This window comes from Chanos chanos, chromosome 10 (assembly GCF_902362185.1).
Source record: "Chanos chanos chromosome 10, fChaCha1.1, whole genome shotgun sequence".
Taxonomy (NCBI): Eukaryota; Metazoa; Chordata; class Actinopteri; order Gonorynchiformes; family Chanidae; genus Chanos; species Chanos chanos.
In genome coordinates, this window is record NC_044504.1 from 33,913,564 (window position 1) to 33,932,084 (window position 18,521).

Below are 18,521 nucleotides of genomic sequence, written 5' to 3' on the forward strand. Positions count from 1 at the left end.
TGCTGTGACATCATTGCTAGTTACATGGGCTTCATTATGTACACAGGCTTATTTTGGCAGCGTTAACTCTATGTTGCGAAGGACAGTGCGTGAGAGCTACAACATTATTTCTTCCATCTACAATTAAAATGAAACAGATGATGAAATGTTGTCAAACTTAACACTGGCTTCTTTTTCCAGACCAGTACTGGCTCATGGCAGTATGGCAAAATAAAAAGAAGTGATTATCTGAAATGATAATGTCCCGTCTTATATAACCTGATAACAATTCAATACATTAGTTCACAACAGTTCACTGCAGTAACTGTGCACTGAATAGCACTGCTTGGCTACAGTAAGAAAGAGGCATCTTTAAAAATCAAGACCTGTACAAGGTGTCAACGCACAGTCAAACTACTAAAGGGCTCATTAAGACACACACGTTTGTACAGTCTGTGATGAAGAGAGATAGATTAATCAGTAGCACACACTCTGCCACACGTAAGACAGAGGTACAGAGTAATACACAGACCAGGATTTAAGTCTACACGTGAAAGATAACAGCACGTCAGGGAGAGGATGCAGCAGGAGATACTCTTAAGGCAGCTACAGTCTTGTGTACACATTAAATGCAGTGATGGAAAATAGTGATTTTTTTTTTTTAATGTAACATCAGACCTCATTAACAAAGTAACTTCACTACGTGTTCAATTGTCTTAGGTGCATTGGTAACCTGTTTAGGACATCACTTAAACATAGTCGTGCTAACCCCAGACTCACTCAAGTTAAATAATATATTTGAGTATTGTTCAAGTGATAGGATTTTTGTCCCTTTTTTTGAGTCACAGAAGTCAAACCTGGTCTAAGTGGGCCACAGAAGGTTTTCAATGCAGTCATGAAAGAAAAAGAGATGATTTACTGAGTACGAATTTGAATAGTGATTACCTTTGGATCTAAGAGGTGATCAAAAACAGGTTTCTTAATTAGCTGAATCAGGGAAAAAGATTTGTTACCGTTTGGGGGGGGGGGGGGGGGGGTCAGGACTCTGGAGTATGACAGGGTCTCTTTAATCTGCTGGCAAACAAGCCTTTTGTGTCACGGGAGGCCTGTCCAGTGCTGTCCAAAAAAAACACAAAAGAAAGCTCTCCCTCCCTTCACCTCCTTTCCTCTTACTCCACATGAACTGTAATCAGGGAACTGGTGAGAGCAACCAGGTGTAAAACTCCATTTTGTTACCCGGGTGACCAAAGCAGGAATCCACATAGTTGCTTTCACCACAATGTGACGATTCCCCCGCAGATGTGAATTTACAGAGTGAAGGAGACGAGGAGGGTGAGGCCGAGGGAGTGCGTTGGTATGGAGCTTAGGAGACGACGTTTCGCCGGCTCTCACATCAAGTCTCCACCTTCCCGTAAGTGCCCTCAGGTGGTCTGTACTGTTTGGGGAAAGCCTTTAGCTGCAGCGAGTTGAAAGCGTATTTGCGGCTGCCCACGTTCTTCATGGTGTTCTCTCTCCTACAGCCCTCACTGCGCATAAACAGCAGGGGGCAGAAGTGAGTTGAAACAGGGAAGGAAAATTCAGAGAGCGAGGCCCAATAACACAAATCCACTGCTATGACTGTATCGTGTGCGTGAGCATGAGAGCACTCAAAGCCCTCACTTATTAAGACTTTAATGAACAAAATAACCTTGCTCATTCTTCTAAGTGGCACTCTGTGATATGATGTCCAAAACTTAACTTGCCTTTTGAATATGCCTGGTTTCAGATTTCTGTTAAATGCCTTTGTCACTCATGTATCTATTCTCATGTTTTGTTTTTTGCTTTTGTTTTTATTTTTGTTTTGCTCTAAGCACATATGGTAAAATGTAAAATTCAATATTTACTATAAAATGCCGGCGTAAGAGGCGTTTAACTGCATAACTTCACACGGAATATGAAGTCATATTCACTGAATCTTCAACTAATTGATTAATTAACGAATCTATTTTTTTGTTCTGTAAAGACTGCCCACAAAAATTTTGACCATTAATTCCTTTTTGTTCATTCAGCTGAGGCATGAGCTGACTCACCTGCGCATGCAGTCCAGGGCTTGAGAGAAGACCTGCGGAGCCATGCAGTGTTCCTGCTGCAGGATCAGGCACTGCTCTAACGTGACGGACATGGCTGTGCGGTCCTTTGCGCTCTTGCAGCTGGTCACACGCACGCCATTCAGACGCCGACACAGCTGCGACGAACACAGGTGACGAGAACACACAGAACAGAGAACTGAGTCATAAGCAAGTTTGCGGTCATTACTATTATTAAGGTTATGGAAAGACCACATGTGTATTTTAGGCACGGTGGGTTTTTACATGCAAAGAGAGCAGACGTGTCAATGCAAATCGGTTGTACCTCGGCAGCCTGCCAAAGGATCTCCACGTTCTTACTCTTCCGCGCGTGGATGTTCTGAGTAAGAAATTTCAGTAACTCCGGCACGCAGTTTGGGCTGTGAGACCGTGGCAGACCTAGAGAGAAGACAAACAGAAAGGGGAGAGAGAGAGAGAGAGAGAGAGCGAATTAGATCCATCCTCTGTGATTAACGACGTTCCCGACTCAAATGAGAAAAGCGTGGAATTAAGCTGACAAGACTGTGTCCTCTAATGGCCACCATGTGAATATCTGCCAAAACCCAATGACCACACTGACAGATAAGACAAGGGAGGATTAAAAGCCTGATGTACTAAGGGCCATTTAAGTGCAATATGTCACCACGAGCTTCACTGATGCATATCCACTGATCTAAATACAACATTTTTCAGTGTTCAGGATGGAAACTGAGGGGTGTTTTTCATTTTTGTGGAATCACTATCACGACTGGGTAAATGTCGACAATTTTATGTAAGAACATAAAACAGTGTGTGGAACTGACTCAAAAAAAAAAATTAAACATGCAAGGCCATTCTCTAAATCCAAAAGAAACCACAGAGGAGTATTTGGGTTTGGCACTCACAGTCTTCAGGCAGAACCTCCTTAAACTGGTCATAGTAGGACTTTAGTCGAGCCAGACTTTCCATATTAACCATCTCCTGTAAAGATGTGTCTCCGAATCTTTAAAAAATGAAATATGTTACTTGACAGAGAGCAGTTGACAGGTGCGCTGAAAGGTATTCCCTGTGTTAATAAAAAGCACAAACTCATCTCATGTGGTTTCAAATGAAAGTTGAAATGTGTTTATTTGCACAACTTTGTGGAAAACTTTGTAAGAAACTGCAGCTGGGAAATTTTAGGTTAAAAAAATCAGGAACTGAGAAATGTCGCACTCTCCTCTTACTCACTTTTCTGCCAGAGTCTGTTGTTCGTTGATTCCTATGTTGAACAGGACCGGCTGAACACGAAGCAGCATCCCGTTCTGTATCTCCCGTGGCAACACATCAAACATTGCCCCCGGTAACGGAACACGCACGTTGAAGCCGTCCCTGTTCCCGGTGATGACGGGCAGCATGTCAGGGCCAAAGCTAGACGTTGCCTGGGTAACCTTAAAGGTGACGTTTCTGAGGTCCATTACGCCAACACTCATGTCCTCCAACATGGCCAGCTCTTCACCTAAAGTACATACACAAAGCACTGGGTATTCTGTGCAAACACTCACCAATATAAACACAGGCCTGAGTGAGCCTACAAATCACCAGTGCTCACACACTCACACTCACACACACACATACACATACACATACACATACACATACACACACAGATATACAAACACAGATATTTACCATAGGTACTAAGTAGACCCTCAAACTGAGCCAGCAGGCCGATAGTGTGGAGCTGTCTAAGGAAACCATCGTCACGGAGACAATTCCTCAGTTTGGTAACGAACCCACAGATCAGGCCTGTCAGCTACGGAGACATTCATTCATTCATTTATCACTGACTGCAAATTCATTCAAGTCATTAAGTCAGTCACCGGTTGATATAATATGCACATGTACAACGTTCTTGGACTGTAAGAGAGTACAGGTGTGTGTGTTTGTCCATGAGAAAATACTTGACTGTTGTGGAGACTGAGTGTGCTTGGGTGGGTGGGGGTGTGTTGGGGGGGGGGGGGGTGTAGTGTGCTCACTGTTTGGCAGAAGACCACATCTCTGCGGTACTGTAGTGTCAGGCTCATGCCGATTGTGGGTGCGCTGTCCTGCATCAGCAGAAACACCATGGACTTCTTGGCTTTGTCACTCATCATAGCAACACACTCATTTAGAGTCGTCAGGAGAGGGTAAAGAGCATCACTCCATTCACCTAAAACAAACACACACACATAAGTACACACACATACACACACATACACATACACACACATACACACACATAAGTACACACACACACACACACACACATACACACACATACATACACATACATACACATACATATACACATACACAAAGGCGCATGAGATATTCATTAGCATTAATGAGTAGCTTTCACTTGTACTCATCAAAACAGACATCACAGATGAATTCAGGCTGAGGAGTCATACCTGGGGAGGACCCTTCCATACTGGGGCTTCCATCTAGAGGAAAACAGGTATTCTGTTTAATTAGTTAGTAAGACAGACAGACAGACAGACAGACAGACAGACAGGTAGGTAGGTAGGTAGGTAGGTAGGTAGGTAGGTAGATAGATAGATAGATAGATAGATAGATAGATAGATAGATAGATAGATAGATAGATAGATTATGGTTTCACATAATCATGCAACTTAAGCAGTGTTGCCAGTCTCCCTCTATTAGTCCATGTAAGTGGTTTGAAAGCTGACATCTAAAAATACCAGTGAGACAAATGCAAAAACATATGAGAAAAAATAAAACCATACGATAATGCAACTTGAGTGACAGAAATGAACAGTGAAAAGAGGAAATATGAGGACTAAATGAGCTATCAAAAGAGGAATAAAAACAAACACACACACACACACACACACCAGACTAAATTTCAAAGTAAGCGATACAGGAACGGGGACGATGAGGGTAAACCTACAGGAAACTCTGTTAGGGTTGGAGGGACATGCAGTGGTCTGTGAGTATGCTGATGATGATGACGATGATGAAGAAGGGTGTGACGGGCAGAGTGCAGTGGTGAGCGAGGATGAGGACAGCCGGTCAGTGATGTCAGGATTGATCCAGAAGGCATGCTGGTTACCGTGACTACCTCTTTTACTGGCGTTGGCCTGGGCGTCGGACAGGAAGACGTCCTCGCTGCTGTCACTCTGGGACCTGTCTCTGGTCAACAGCCTGTCCACGCACCGGATCACGCACTCCAGACTCTTGTCCACGTTCATCCACACCTTGTCCTTCAGGACAGAGAGTGAGTCAGAGAAAGATTCCGAGACAACATGAGGACGTTGAGCAGTCTCGTGACGATAATCAATTTTCCCTTTTTTTTTTTTTTTTTTTTACCCCCCCGTGCGTCCTTACCCACTCCTCCTCCTGCCAGTCCATGTTCATGGACGTCCGGCTCCCGCGCCCACTCCACTTGGCCTGCGGGGAGCTCTGGTCGTTTCGTAGGACCACGCGTTCGGTCTCGGGGGCGGAAGGGGAACCCCTACAGGCGATAAATTCTGGTCTCGCTGTGGTCAGAGCCTGGATGGCTGAAGCGAGCAGCTTACTGTCACACACAGTCACAAGCTGTCTTGTCTGAGGACAGTACAAGAGGAAGAGAAAACTCAGAATAATTTAATTATTGTAAATTGCTTCTGATGCATGAGAATGAACTATGAGAGGTTGAAGGGACGGTGGTGTTGGACTTGTGGTTTTTTTGTAACTGTCAGGTTACATTGTCTGACCTTGTCTGTAAGGATGGCGAGAGTTCTCTCCAGAGCGTTGGCAGAACGTTCTTTGGCGGCACGAGACAGGCGCTCGGCGTAGTAACTGACTTGAGTCTTCAAAGTGTTGATATGGGAGATGATCTCTTTGGCTTTCACAACATCTTGGGGTTGGTACACCATAGACTGAGGACTGGAGTCCCCAGAGCTGTTTGAATGGAGGCCAACATGAGGGTAAATGTTATGTGCCAATTAAACTCACTTGTACACTCTCTGGTTATCTCTCTCTCTTGCTCTCTCTCTCTCTCTCTCTCTCTCTCTGTCTCTCTCTCTGTCTCTTGCTCAAACGCGTGTTTATGTGAATGCCCAAGTTAATTCAAGTGGAAGAAGGACAAACAATGGCAGAGTAAAACAAACACACATAAAGGTAAACACACAATGTTACACAGACATGTCACAAACCAGAGGATGAGATGTGAGGATAAACGTGTTTATAGCTATTCATTATTAATTAATAACATTCCTTAAGTATGCATTTAAACACATCTACAAATAATGACACATTTTAACGAGGATGTAGCAAAATGTTGAGACGTGACTGCACAAATAACTGGATGATGCACTTTGTGGTTTTATCACAAACACCTCAAATATACATCCTAAAAAAAAAACTCACCAGTCATCCTTATTAGCACTGATTAGGAAGCAGAACAACATAAAAGCAAATGATTAAAATGGCCTTTAGAACTGTTGGTTAATAAGCCTTGAAACCATTTACAAGTCCTGTTTGTTAACGAGGCGCCAGGAGTAGCTACAGAATAACCATCTGATTTGGAAGCATACATGCTAACCGCTACTCAAACTTAGCAAATGTCTCCTTCAAAAGGCCTTCGCGCTGTGGTCGATTAGTGCAATTCTGACACTCCCTCTGTGTGAAAACGTTTAGTATTGTAGGAGAGGTCTTAAGTGTCTTGGGGGGGGGGGGGGGGGGGGGTTGGGACTCACTGTTTCTTTGCCTCCTCAAACTTCTGGATGAGTTTCCTAAGGCCGTTCCCTTTGAAGCCTTGATGATGTGCTGCTGGGGCTCCCACAGTAACTACATCATATGTACGATCTGCAGCAGAGAAACGCAAAAAGATCGGTTTCGCCCGTGTGCTTACGGTAATATCTGTGAAGAGCTGTGTATGAAACAAAGCTATCATAACCATCTCACCATAACCCGTCTCTCCCTGCACCCTCATCCTCTGAACGTGGAGGTTTGTGGGCATGAATTCTAATTTCCTCTCTGCTTTCAGAGTGCTGGACTTGAAGGAAGGACCTAAAAGGAGTGGTACACGGAGAGGTCAGAAGAGATGGACATGTGATGTAGAAACACATAGGATATGGTGCTGTACTTGTTGTAGAAGTCTGCCCAGGTAAGTGACATGACCTCCTGGACTTGTGCCGGTTAGATAACGGCAACAGGGCTATTCTAAAAGGTTAGTGACTGATAAACACATATGAACATTCATGAGTGAGGCGCATCCTGCAATGGCCGGTATGCAGATGCTGGGCAGTTTGTTTTGTTTCCCGTGCTAACCCTTGTACTCGTGGAGGTCGGTGAGCGTCTCCTGGTAAGTTAGGATGATGGTCTGGTACTGAGTGATGATCTGTCTTCTCAGATTCTCCCAGCAAGGAGAAAGTTCACCTAACTCCTCCAGTTCACACACCCTGAAAACACAGTCAGCGTACAGGTGTTAACACAAAAACACGCACAAGCACGCGCGCGTGCACGCACACACACACACACACACACACACACGAACAGAGTCACAAGAGCAATGGAATCTACCTCGCGGCATCCTCCTCCAGGAGCAGTTTGACAAACTGTCGGGGGATGTGGAGGGACAAGACGCTCTCGGCCATCTGCTCCAGGATGCGAAGATGGTTCCCGTCTGTGGTTGGGAAGCGATACATCCGCGACATCGTGCCTCCAAACACTGGCACAAAGAAAAAAAAAAACAACACAGAGCCGTCGGCAGTCAAACAATCAGTGCATGGCTAATATCAGTTAATCAGTAACCAGTTCTCAGCGCTTCAAAAAACCCCACGTCCACCGTTCTGTGATCTGATTATTCTATTTGGCCTGTGCAATATTCAGTCACTAAAAGTTTAAAATGTTTCTCAGCCGCTCATTGAAAGGATTTTGCAATTTTTGCCTGAGGGATAAAAAGTTAGATTAATTGCTTCTCGTTAATTCATTTGAATATTTTATGAAAGAGGCGAGTCTGCTCCACATCATAATCCCCATGGAGATGAGAATGGAGAATCTCTATCATTGTCATTCAGCACGATGATTCTTTCTCCATACAGATACAACTCTTGCTAACACGGCTACATATGTTACTATCAAAGGAAATTGTTTTTACCATAAGCACAGGCATTTTGCTAAATGGTTCATTAAAACCTAGCACAGGAACAGGCTGTGTACTAACACTTCCACTCGGTCAGATACTATCTTTGGAGAACTGCATGAAACTATACTCTTTTTTTATATATTGCAGGAAGCTATTGTACTTGGGTTAAGTTTGGCATACCAGTTGTACACACTCCAAGTAAGAGCCATCTGCTGCAGGGAAATGTAAACAAGAAGCTTCTACCCAGTTTTTCACGCTGAATATTTAACACTCTAAATATATCTACAGTCTAATTATAACATTCTCATAACCCAATGAATGGATCTCCACTCATCGCACATTGTTTCAGGCTGATGTAAAAATGTGACCGATTCAATACTCATGACCATCACAAAGCATAAAAAAATTTCCCTCTGAAAATGACTTCCATCATCCACTCGACCTAATGGTACATAATGGAGTCACTCCTCATTAGCGATATACCCGTGGATTTGCGCCTTCTGTAACAGCTGCTTCCTGCTGAGACGGGAAGTCTGGTACACGCCTCATCGATTTGAATGTGAGAGAGGACATGGAAAATTAAGTCCTGCTTAGGGTTTGTCATTCTAAAATGGACATGAAGTGTTAGGACACCGCACTATTTATTTTTTCAGCCACTAAGCACACTGTCAGTACAATGTCCTAATGCTCTAACCACACCAAACCCAGCACAAGCAAACAGATTCGACTGGGAGGGAGTCGGGCACTCACCAGCCTTTAACAGAGTGTCTTTGCATAAAGAAGCAGATTTTTCTTTGATTCCCATAGACTCTGTCAAGCTCTCATCCACTGGTAAAACCATCTGTAAGATATAAAGCAAAGACCAGTCATGTATCAGACAATGGCGCTAATACCACCGTTAGAGTCTAATGGACTATTCTCTTTAAGCTGAAAACGTTTTACATGCATAATGAGCGTAACGGCTGTGAAAAGGCTGCTTCAGTGGGAACGGCTGAGATTTGCGATGGATCATTTGACAAACGGAACGAATGATTCGAGAAATTTGTGACGGGCAAATTGAAATGTTTTCTGAAGTCTTGACAGGATTTAATCTGCCCTGGCCTGCGATGAAATGTACGGTAGGTCTGTGAGACTTTGCAGAGTCTGTTTTTTAATAGTGGAGGTAGCGCGTGGTCTGCGTTGACTCACTCGTCCATTAACGGTGTCTGGTAGTCGGCTAATGGGAGCCCTCTGGTCCTTCTTCTCCTCTATCTGCCAGGCAATTATGGTAATGTTTCCCATTCTCTCGTTCTCCGCAGATCTGACACAGTACACAAATCTCACTCAGACTTAAACAAGCCACAATTAACAGCCATAAGTTTTGTCACAAAAACGATTTCCTTATGACGTCATTATGTTCTAGTATTCTGAGGGGTTGAGAGACGTTACAAAATAGCATAATTTTACCTGAAAAAACTCATGCCATAACAAGCACAAGGAGACATGGATATAAACTGCTACATCTTTACAATCCAGCACTATTCTGCTATTGCACTCTTTACAGAACTCTGATGTGAAAAGGTACCAGGATCGTACCGTAACGTCAGGTGCAACCTGTGATGTCTGTCCTGGAGCAGTTCCTTCACCGTGAACATGGCAGAACCCAGCAGGTACATCTAATGACACAAGACAAGGGGACACAAAATCCACAAAAGCATCCTTCAGCTTTGTTTCAGTTCCGCTGACTTTTCAAAGCCACATGGAACGTCAGGGAGAAAGTGTGAACTTGAGCGAGTGCACTAACGAAGGGTTCCGTCTCCAAGGCGACAAGGTCATTAAAGGGGTGTCAAAGTGCAGTGTGGTGGGGGTTAAGGACACTTCAGAAGTGTGCGTTACGGAGCCGCGTCTCTCACCGTTCCCTGGGAGCGGTCTTTGACGTCGTACACAGACAGCTTGACCTGAGTCTGCTGGGTGATCAGAGAGTCCTGGAAAAAAGCGATGCTACTCAAAAAGATCGGATTACTGGTGCCCTGAGGAGAAAAAGACACGCGGCGTTATTCTTCAACGTCATAACTTTTCAACTATCTCATATTTCGCAGATGAAAGGAGTGGCTTTGAACTCGTACTGAAAATATAATCTTTAGAAAAAAAAAAACAGTTGAACAGACAGGTCAGGTTAGTGGAATAGTACATCGGAACACTATTGTTGGATGTATTTGATCATGTCTGTATCTCAGGTGCAGGTTCGCGCGTGTGTGCGTGTGTGTGTGTTCTTACCTCTATAATCTCTGTCTGAGCATGCTTGGTCCAGAAGGCCTGAGGGGGCGTGGTGCAGCTTACCGCCACAAAACTGTTTGGTTTACGTTCCAGGGCTGACGTGACCAACTCGCTGCATGCTAGGCAAAAAGACAGAACGAACGTCAACTAGCTCGTAAAAATAAACACCTATGGAGGCCAAATATAAACTGTTTCAGTGATGCCATGTTTTGGCTTTGGTCGACGTCAAGTGAGAAACATTTGTTTGTATAATTTTAGCTGCCAGAGAGAAATGCGCCGAGTCAGGCAGGAATCTGATTAGCTCTGTTGTGGGTGTGTTTGTTTTTCAGCGCACAAGAAAAAGAGACAGGACATCTTATATAAATCAGCTTTAGTATCTACTCTGAGCATAGCCAAACAGAGGCTTCCAGCGTTAAGTAAACATTTCATTAATGCCAAAAGTAAACGTTATGTTAATGCCAAATAGTGACGCCATTTTCACCAAGATTCCGAGCCAGCGTCCTTGCTGCCAAGGTATTGACACAGTTCATTGTTTAGTCCACAGCCTATAAATTTAATTTCTATTGGTTGGTAAAAGAGAACAGCGCATGTGTTTATCCGCTGTAGTTACAGCCAGTAACGCTGAACTGGACAACCTAATATTGATTAACATCATCAGACCCTTTGTGAATTTCAAGGCTCTGTGAGGAATGATTCATCATCCTAAGAGTGACAGTTATATCTTGCAGTTATGTATCTGAAAACATAAGGGGGTGGGAGGGAGTTAAACTATCTAACTAATCCCTACAGAACTTGAGACTTTAACGCTGACCTTGGATTGCTCCAAAATGAATGAGTCCTATTATTCCCAACAGAGACAGGCAGATGAATGTGTTGGTTGGTTACTTGTGATTATGGTTTGATTTGGCTGTGATAAAGTGAAGTGTCTGACTCCTTCCCAACATGAAATATTTAGTATGTGACTGTTACTCACCCAGACTGAACTCCAGCACAGGCTCATCGGGGTCTTGGCTATTTCCTGAACACCGTGAATGTAACACAGGAGGACAATGCTGTTAGCATCGATAATTAATGTCTCCATAACTAATGTTATGTGTACTCTCATGACATCAGTGTATTTCGTAATGCTTTGGGGGGTGTGTGTGTGTGTGTGTGTGTGTGTGTGTGTGTGTGTGTGTGTGTGTGTGTGTGTGTGGGGGGGGGATCTGTAATATGAAATGATTTATAGATACTTTACAAATGACGCATAAATTCGTGTCACCATATCTAACAGGCACAAAAACCCGAGAGTGGCTAAGTATGAAACGGCCAAATCTAAAAGTATAATCAAATATTTCTTCCATGAGCCTTTCACCTGCGAGTGTCAGGCCCATCATCTCAGAGGAAAGGTCAAAGGTGTTTGCGCGGTACACAGACCACGGCCGGTGGCGTGGGCTGCGCTCTTTTCCCGCCATCCTGAATCCAGCGGCTCAGATGAGATGAGACGCGACGGCCGACGATGCAGGAGAGGTCGCGGCGGAGGAGTGGAGGATGGTAAAAAATGCGACAAGGGAGAGGGTCAAACGGTCTGACCTCCCTCTCTCTCTCTCTCTCTCAGCTCCTCCTCTTATCTCCCGCTGCAGTCTCTGGTATCTGCGCAGGTCGGGTCTGATTCTCTCTGTCTAGTGTTATCTAAAGGAGGAGAAACAGCGAGAACAACAACGTTTTTTTTTGTTTTGTTTTTTTTCTTGAGTGAGGTGGGGATGGGTGGGGTCAACTAATAGTGTGTGTTAACAACCTCTAGATAATATGACAGTCAAGTTTCCCCTCATACTACAAAAATATGATTATCCATTATTTATCTTCAGTTCCACAGGAAAACATTCAAAATTAAATATCGCAGGATACGACAGAGGGAGGAGCAGGACGGGATGGGAAAGTCGTAGAAATCCTTTCTTTACTTGCACAACTGGTTCATTCATAATTCAGGAGAAATGTTAAAACAGACCAGGATCTTTTGGAATATCCATCTCCAGTGGAATTAAAGCGCACGTGCATACCACGTCTTTACATTCACAGTGAATCTTCCAGAAAGTGAGCTTCTAGACTTTACGACTACTGAAGGGTACTGAGGCAGACAAATTTAACGCGGCACAATTCTGGGTTGGTCCTGGAAAAACCATGAGTCACAGATTATCACCATGGCTGATAATTATTTGAGACATCATAAGCCATAACAAGTCTGCAAAATACTCAGTCTTTGACAGCAGGTAAGGTCGTTCAAAGGTCATTAAGACTTTGGTGACCAATAAGATGATAATGCTAGTTTATGAAAAGGGCTCTCTCTATGTTCTGTTTTATTATGCAATCATAAAAGGAAAGCATGTTTTATGAAAGTGACTTTCATGCACTGAGAGAGTTACTGATTAAGTCTCCTTTTGTTCACTGCCAAGCAGGCAAAACTGAGCTTGTGGCAGGACCTTCTGAACAAACAAAAGAAATTTTTCGAAAACCCCCCCCAAAAAAACAAAAACAAAATAAAAAAAAGAACAGGATGTACTCCTCAAATTCTCCAATTTCTACCCAATTTTCTACATTTCTTAATCACTACGTTTCATTAACCACCTGCTGAGAATAACAACGAGACCCATAATCTCGTCTTTCTTTTGCATCATCGAGCACCAGGAGGAAGTATTTGAGCAGTTCTTACTGAACAAATTCCCATACTGAGGAGCCTAAATTTAGTATTCTGAAACAGAGAGAAGATAAAAGGAGCATGTTCCTGTTCTATACTCTCTCAAAAAAACAAAAAAAGAAAGAAAGAAATATTGCTCGGGACAGAGAGGAGATGCTTTAGAAAACTGTGACATATCACGAGGACGTGTGAAGTCCTTCTAGAAAAGGACGAGGACGGGTAACAGTAATTGTGAAAGGAGACGGCGAGGACTGAGACGTCGGCGTGGGCGTGCGGTCGTACACACGGTACGCGTTTCTGACAGGTTCCCGAAACAGTTTTCATCACAAGTCTCACTACTCTGACCTCGATACCGATACACGCGTGAACTCGCCATGTTTTGGTCGCCCTTTTGGCAGAGAACGACCAAGGGACATCTGCTCCGCCCAGTATGCCAAACTCCCAAAATCCAGTTCAGCGTCGCCCATGTTTTATCTGCGGTGGGACGCCTTGCACGTTGTATCAACAACATACTCTTTTTACATAAAGCTGTTTTAAATCCCTACCAACCACAAAACAAACAGTGTCCTTATATTAATCAGCGTCTTGCTTTACAACGATCCATCAAATCATTTCCATTATATTTTAATGCTAAAGAAGAGGCATATGGTATGGAGAGGCAGAGAGAGAGAGAGAGAGAGAGAGAGAGAGAGATGTGTGTTCAGCTGATCATATAAGGAGATATTCAGAGATAATGGCACGAGAGGAGAGTAACGTACAGGACATCATTAGGTTCTGGTCTGTCACTGTTTGTTTGGCTGCCTCTGTCCATACACCAGACTAGCTACCCACCAGTCTTCCATCTGGACCAATAGGAATGTGCCCTGTGCACAAAGCACAGAGACAAAGATATAATGTGTTTATAGACTACCATCTCCACATCGGGTATAGAAGGTAGACCTCAATACATGAGCTCAGTGAACCGTACTGATGAGTGCACAGTCTTTGTGCACCGCAGAAGTCTCTGATGGATAAAGATGACATTTTTTGAAAGAAAAAAAAAAACAAACTGCTGATGTAGGTTGACTTACAAGTAAAAACCAACGCAAAATCTGTGGAATGTAGTCAAGGAATGACAATTCTCAATCCACCCACTGTTGATAAGTTTCCACATCAGCACCGTCACACAGCACTAACATTTATAAGGTCTTCAGCTTCACCTTCCATCCTCTCTCCTTCACTTTACTAAAATCAAATAAGTGAATTTCACTTTCCTCCGTATGTCTAATTACATTTGAAAAGCAGAAATCATTTGCTTTACTGACTACAAGTGTGGAGGCTCTACCAAAATGTGCTTTTTTTTAATTTTAAATTAATTTCTTAAATATAAATTCAGAAACAGAGAAATATGGAAATAACTGAAGCTGATTCAACGTGTTGTCTGTGACCCTCTGAGCACAGCGTGATATGACTCATTTCTCTGAGTCAAACTTTCGTTAGCAACCCACACAAAACAACCAGAGCTTTTGTCTTCTGGTGGTTATCTCTTCTTCTCTACCTACAGTGGTAGTGAACAGGACTGCCTCACATTTCGTAGCATGTGATAAAAAGAGACAAGTTAACGACATAGGAAATCAGGCAGGAAACGGAATAACCCTCTTGTGACAACCTGTATTGAATTGAGCTCGCACATTACAGGGTGGATATAACGCCCTTCACCATTTGGCTGTATTTAGTTGCTTTACTAAACGAAGGGGGACGTAAAGGTATTGCACTGAAAGTGAAAACCACGGTTCTGTAACGCTCGGCTCCACATACCATATGTGTGATATTTTTTTCACCTCAGCTCTTCTAACTGAATTTTTTTTCTTTTTTTTTTTTTCGAGTGTTCCTTTTTCTCTTCACTGTCCTATGTGAGAAAATTCATACGCCACGCTTATCATACGGCGCATGTATGCCTCTACCGAGCGGATGATTACAACCTTATTAATGACAATATCGATCGTTTTATATAACAACAAAAGACACTGTGCTATGACTCAGATCATATAAAATATGTTATACTGGAATATATGAACTCATATAAACAAATTAAGCAGATCTGAGCTCTAGGCCTCTCTAAGCAGGTATTTGTTTTTCTTATAGTGCAGCGGTCATGCATTGACCTGAAGAACATCAGAGCGCTTGTGTGTCATTCTGCAGTCATCCTGTTTCTATCTCTGTTGAAATAGCATGTCTAAGGGTCAGTTACACTGTTCAAGTTCAGTTTTCTTATACCCATATTCTTGAAGAACCTTAAAGAACTGATGCTCAAGTTGAAGTTTCTTGGAAGAATAACGTTAAATTGAAATGTTCTGATGTTTAGATTTCGGCCTACAGCATTTCATTCGCAGTCATGGAGAAGAGCCTTTAAATAACTGTTGCTGAAAGTGCTAAAGTTTAGTTTTTTTTCTAACACTCATTTTCTAAAAGAAGAACCTTGAAACACAAGGCGCTGAAACTTGGTTTTCCTTCCTGCCCATGTTTGAAGAGCTTTGTTGCTGTCTGCATTAAATGTGTTCTCTTTAAAAATGAAATGTCTATGTATTTAAATCAAAAAGAAAGAAAAGAACTTCAATTCTGAGTTGGGTTCAATTTTCTGCCAAGCTGAACTGTCATACAAACCAAACCCTGGCTCAAAAACTGAGGTGCAAATCACAACCGTGAAATATTCTGCCTCTGCTAAACGAAAGCAATTTTCCAAAATTCTTGGAATCTTCTTTCCGCACACGATCCATCAGTCCATCTCATTAAAATATATGATACGTAAGGATGAAATGGACTTCTTGGTGGTTTCTTTTCCATTGCCTTATAAAAGATTCACACATGCTTGCTTCAACCAACACACTACCTCAATGTACAAACAAGCCCAAATTGGGCCCAGTGGTGGGAGGTTAGCTACCATCCTCTCCCTCCCTCTCTTTCTCTTTCGCTCGCTACCCTGACCAGCAGCCACTTCCTGACGCCAAGCGCATAGTAGGAAGTGGGAACAATTCTCCAATTTTTTTATTTGTTGCATATGTTCCTTAGAACAAGGGACTTCACATGTTTTACCGCTGATGTACTTTCCCGCTCCAGGGATGTACAACTGTCCCTTTATACATAAACAACAGCCTCTATGTATCAGCTAATAGCGTCATTTGATACCGTACAGTTAAATAACAGCTCACTGACTCCTGATCATTTGCTCATATAAACCGGCCTTCTTAACATAAAAGACATTGTGTAGGAGGGTGGACATTTCCTGACGTATCCAACAGACCAAATTACGAATTTACAGCAAAGTAAAAAGCGCACTGCGGTGTCCTGTAATCTGACACACGTTCTGCAAAAAAACCTGTGAAGTAAAGAAAAGATGGGCAGAGCGTACGAGTCCTGTTTCCTGACGCTTTACCTTCTCCTGACTATTTCTCAATCTGTAAACTCCCACCCCAGCCCACCCCACCCCAGCATCCAAAAACCGCAGACTCACTGTCCCCATTTTGAGTCAAGTTACAGAATGTCCTCTCATTCTGCAACTCAGCTCCTCGAGGGATCCAGTGCAGTCTGTCCTGCACTGTAAAATCCGTCTGTAAAATCACAACAAACTGCCTCGAATCGGCAAAGTCAAACCAGAACGAGCACAGTGGTTCTGTCTGTCTCTCTGTCTCTCCCCTTCAGACCTTGTCCCTCCTCTTCACACTCCTGTCCTTAACCCCTCCCCTCTGTCTCTCTCTCTCTCTCGCTCTCTCTGGGCAGGTGTTGCTCTGTCTCTTCATCTCATCCATGAGCTTTGTTACAGTGCTATCTGGTTAACATTACTATGACCTGAGTATCATTCTAACTACAGTTGCCATTACCTTCAAATGACTGAAAATCCAGTTTCCATAGCAAACATGCTAAACCTAAAACAAACTCAACGCAGTGGAGTGAAACATACTCATACACCTAAACAAACTCAATACAATGGAATTAAACATAGGGAAACATACGAAACCTAAACAAATTCAATGGCAGAGGAGTACAAACACGTATCTCTTCTTTTCTCTCTTCGATCTCTCTGTTCTCAGCTGCTGTCTCTGGCTAATCCCCTCTTCTCCTACCAGCTCTGCTGCAATGCTTCAAAATCATCAGCTGTACTCTGGGCTGACATCCTCTGGGTGGTTTTGTCCGACTGATGTCACGATTTAATATCTCTATTTCACCTTACGAGTCAATAACATTCTTGTTAAAGATGTGTTTGATGTAGGCCTGAATAAAACATATTGGTGGGTCAGGTACAACAACATAAAGGAAAGAACCTCTGCCGGTTTTCTACAAAAGTTTATAAACACTTGGCTGAAAGGACGAAAGAGACTTAAGTGCATCCTAAGTGAAGAACAGTTAGGAACTTAAGCTGAGATATTAAAGGAGAACGTGAGCAGTAGAAAGGAAGACACCAGAGGGTCTTGACAAAATCGTGTGTTTGACCTGAGACGGAAATGTTTACATTTCCTGCGGTATGATTTACAAGCATGGCATTTCCTCTAGCATGCTCTATCTCTCTCTCTCTCTCTCTCTCTCTCTCTCTCTCCTCTCTTTCTCTTGCTCTTTCTTTTTCTATCTTACTCTTCTCTTCCATCAAAAATGACTTTCAATGTCCCGCCCCCTTTTTACCCATACATAATTTATGGGTCTTCATGTGGGGAGAGAACTGACCAGCATCCAGTTCATATCCCTACATGACAGAAATACATCCAAATAAGGCATGAATACAAACCTACATGTCACTTGGATGAACAATGTAAATGATCTTTTTTTTTGGTGAGTTTGAATACTGACATTCAGGACTTGGTCTAACTCTGAATTGTTTGTTTGTAAATGATTTCTCTCATACTGAACATTTTCAAACAACAATGAATAAAGACACAACATGCAATACACATGTCAATACATTCAGAGGCATACAGTCCCTGTGTCTACCTGAGCACATGCATGTGTGTCTGTTCATGCCAGAAAGCTTTAAGGACCACACAGAGATAAAGAGTCTGTGTATCCATGTGTGAGGATATTTCTGCATGAAAGCCTACTATAGCATGTGGGCCTATGTGCAGTAAACACATACACGTACACACACACACACACAAACACGCACATACACACACGCACGCGCACACACACGCGCACACACACACACGCACACAAACAAGGATTATGCAGACAATACACTCTATCTTTACTTCTCAGTGCTGTATTTTCGGAGAGGTCAAAGTGCAAATTTTGTGTCTTACATCCACTCATATATTTGTAGGAAAACCATAACTCAATAAATTACAACGTAATTTACAGACAATAAACATTTGGATCCGCAGTGCACGTAAAACAATAATTACACAAGACTAATCAGCGTGTTTCACTAAAACGAAAAACCTGCGTCTGA

At 42.9% G+C, this 18,521-nt stretch overlaps 1 protein-coding gene across 3 annotated transcripts; it reads right to left on the reverse strand.

Annotated features, from left to right (window-relative positions):
- Positions 1-1,366: 1,366 nt before the first annotated feature.
- inpp4aa (inositol polyphosphate-4-phosphatase type I Aa) lies at positions 1,367-11,885 on the reverse strand. Of its 3 annotated transcripts, XM_030786356.1 has the most exons (23): positions 11,786-11,885; positions 11,405-11,449; positions 10,432-10,550; positions 10,068-10,184; positions 9,751-9,830; positions 9,364-9,475; positions 8,926-9,016; positions 7,611-7,758; positions 7,359-7,489; positions 6,993-7,097; positions 6,785-6,893; positions 5,801-5,987; positions 5,433-5,651; positions 5,079-5,308; positions 5,023-5,043; positions 4,496-4,521; positions 4,082-4,254; positions 3,735-3,858; positions 3,294-3,561; positions 2,969-3,066; positions 2,371-2,483; positions 2,049-2,203; positions 1,367-1,505 (listed from the first exon to the last, which is right to left on the reverse strand). In XM_030786356.1, exons 1-23 carry the CDS (start codon positions 11,883-11,885, stop codon positions 1,373-1,375), a joined length of 2,904 nt encoding a protein of 967 aa, XP_030642216.1. In that variant the 3' UTR covers positions 1,367-1,372. The 3 variants fall into 3 exon arrangements, with proteins under 3 accessions (XP_030642216.1, XP_030642218.1, XP_030642219.1); XM_030786358.1 differs by lacking the exon at positions 5,023-5,043 and having other exon boundaries at positions 4,496-4,528; positions 5,167-5,308; XM_030786359.1 differs by lacking the exons at positions 4,496-4,521; positions 5,023-5,043 and having other exon boundaries at positions 5,167-5,308.
- Positions 11,886-18,521: the final 6,636 nt, after the last annotated feature.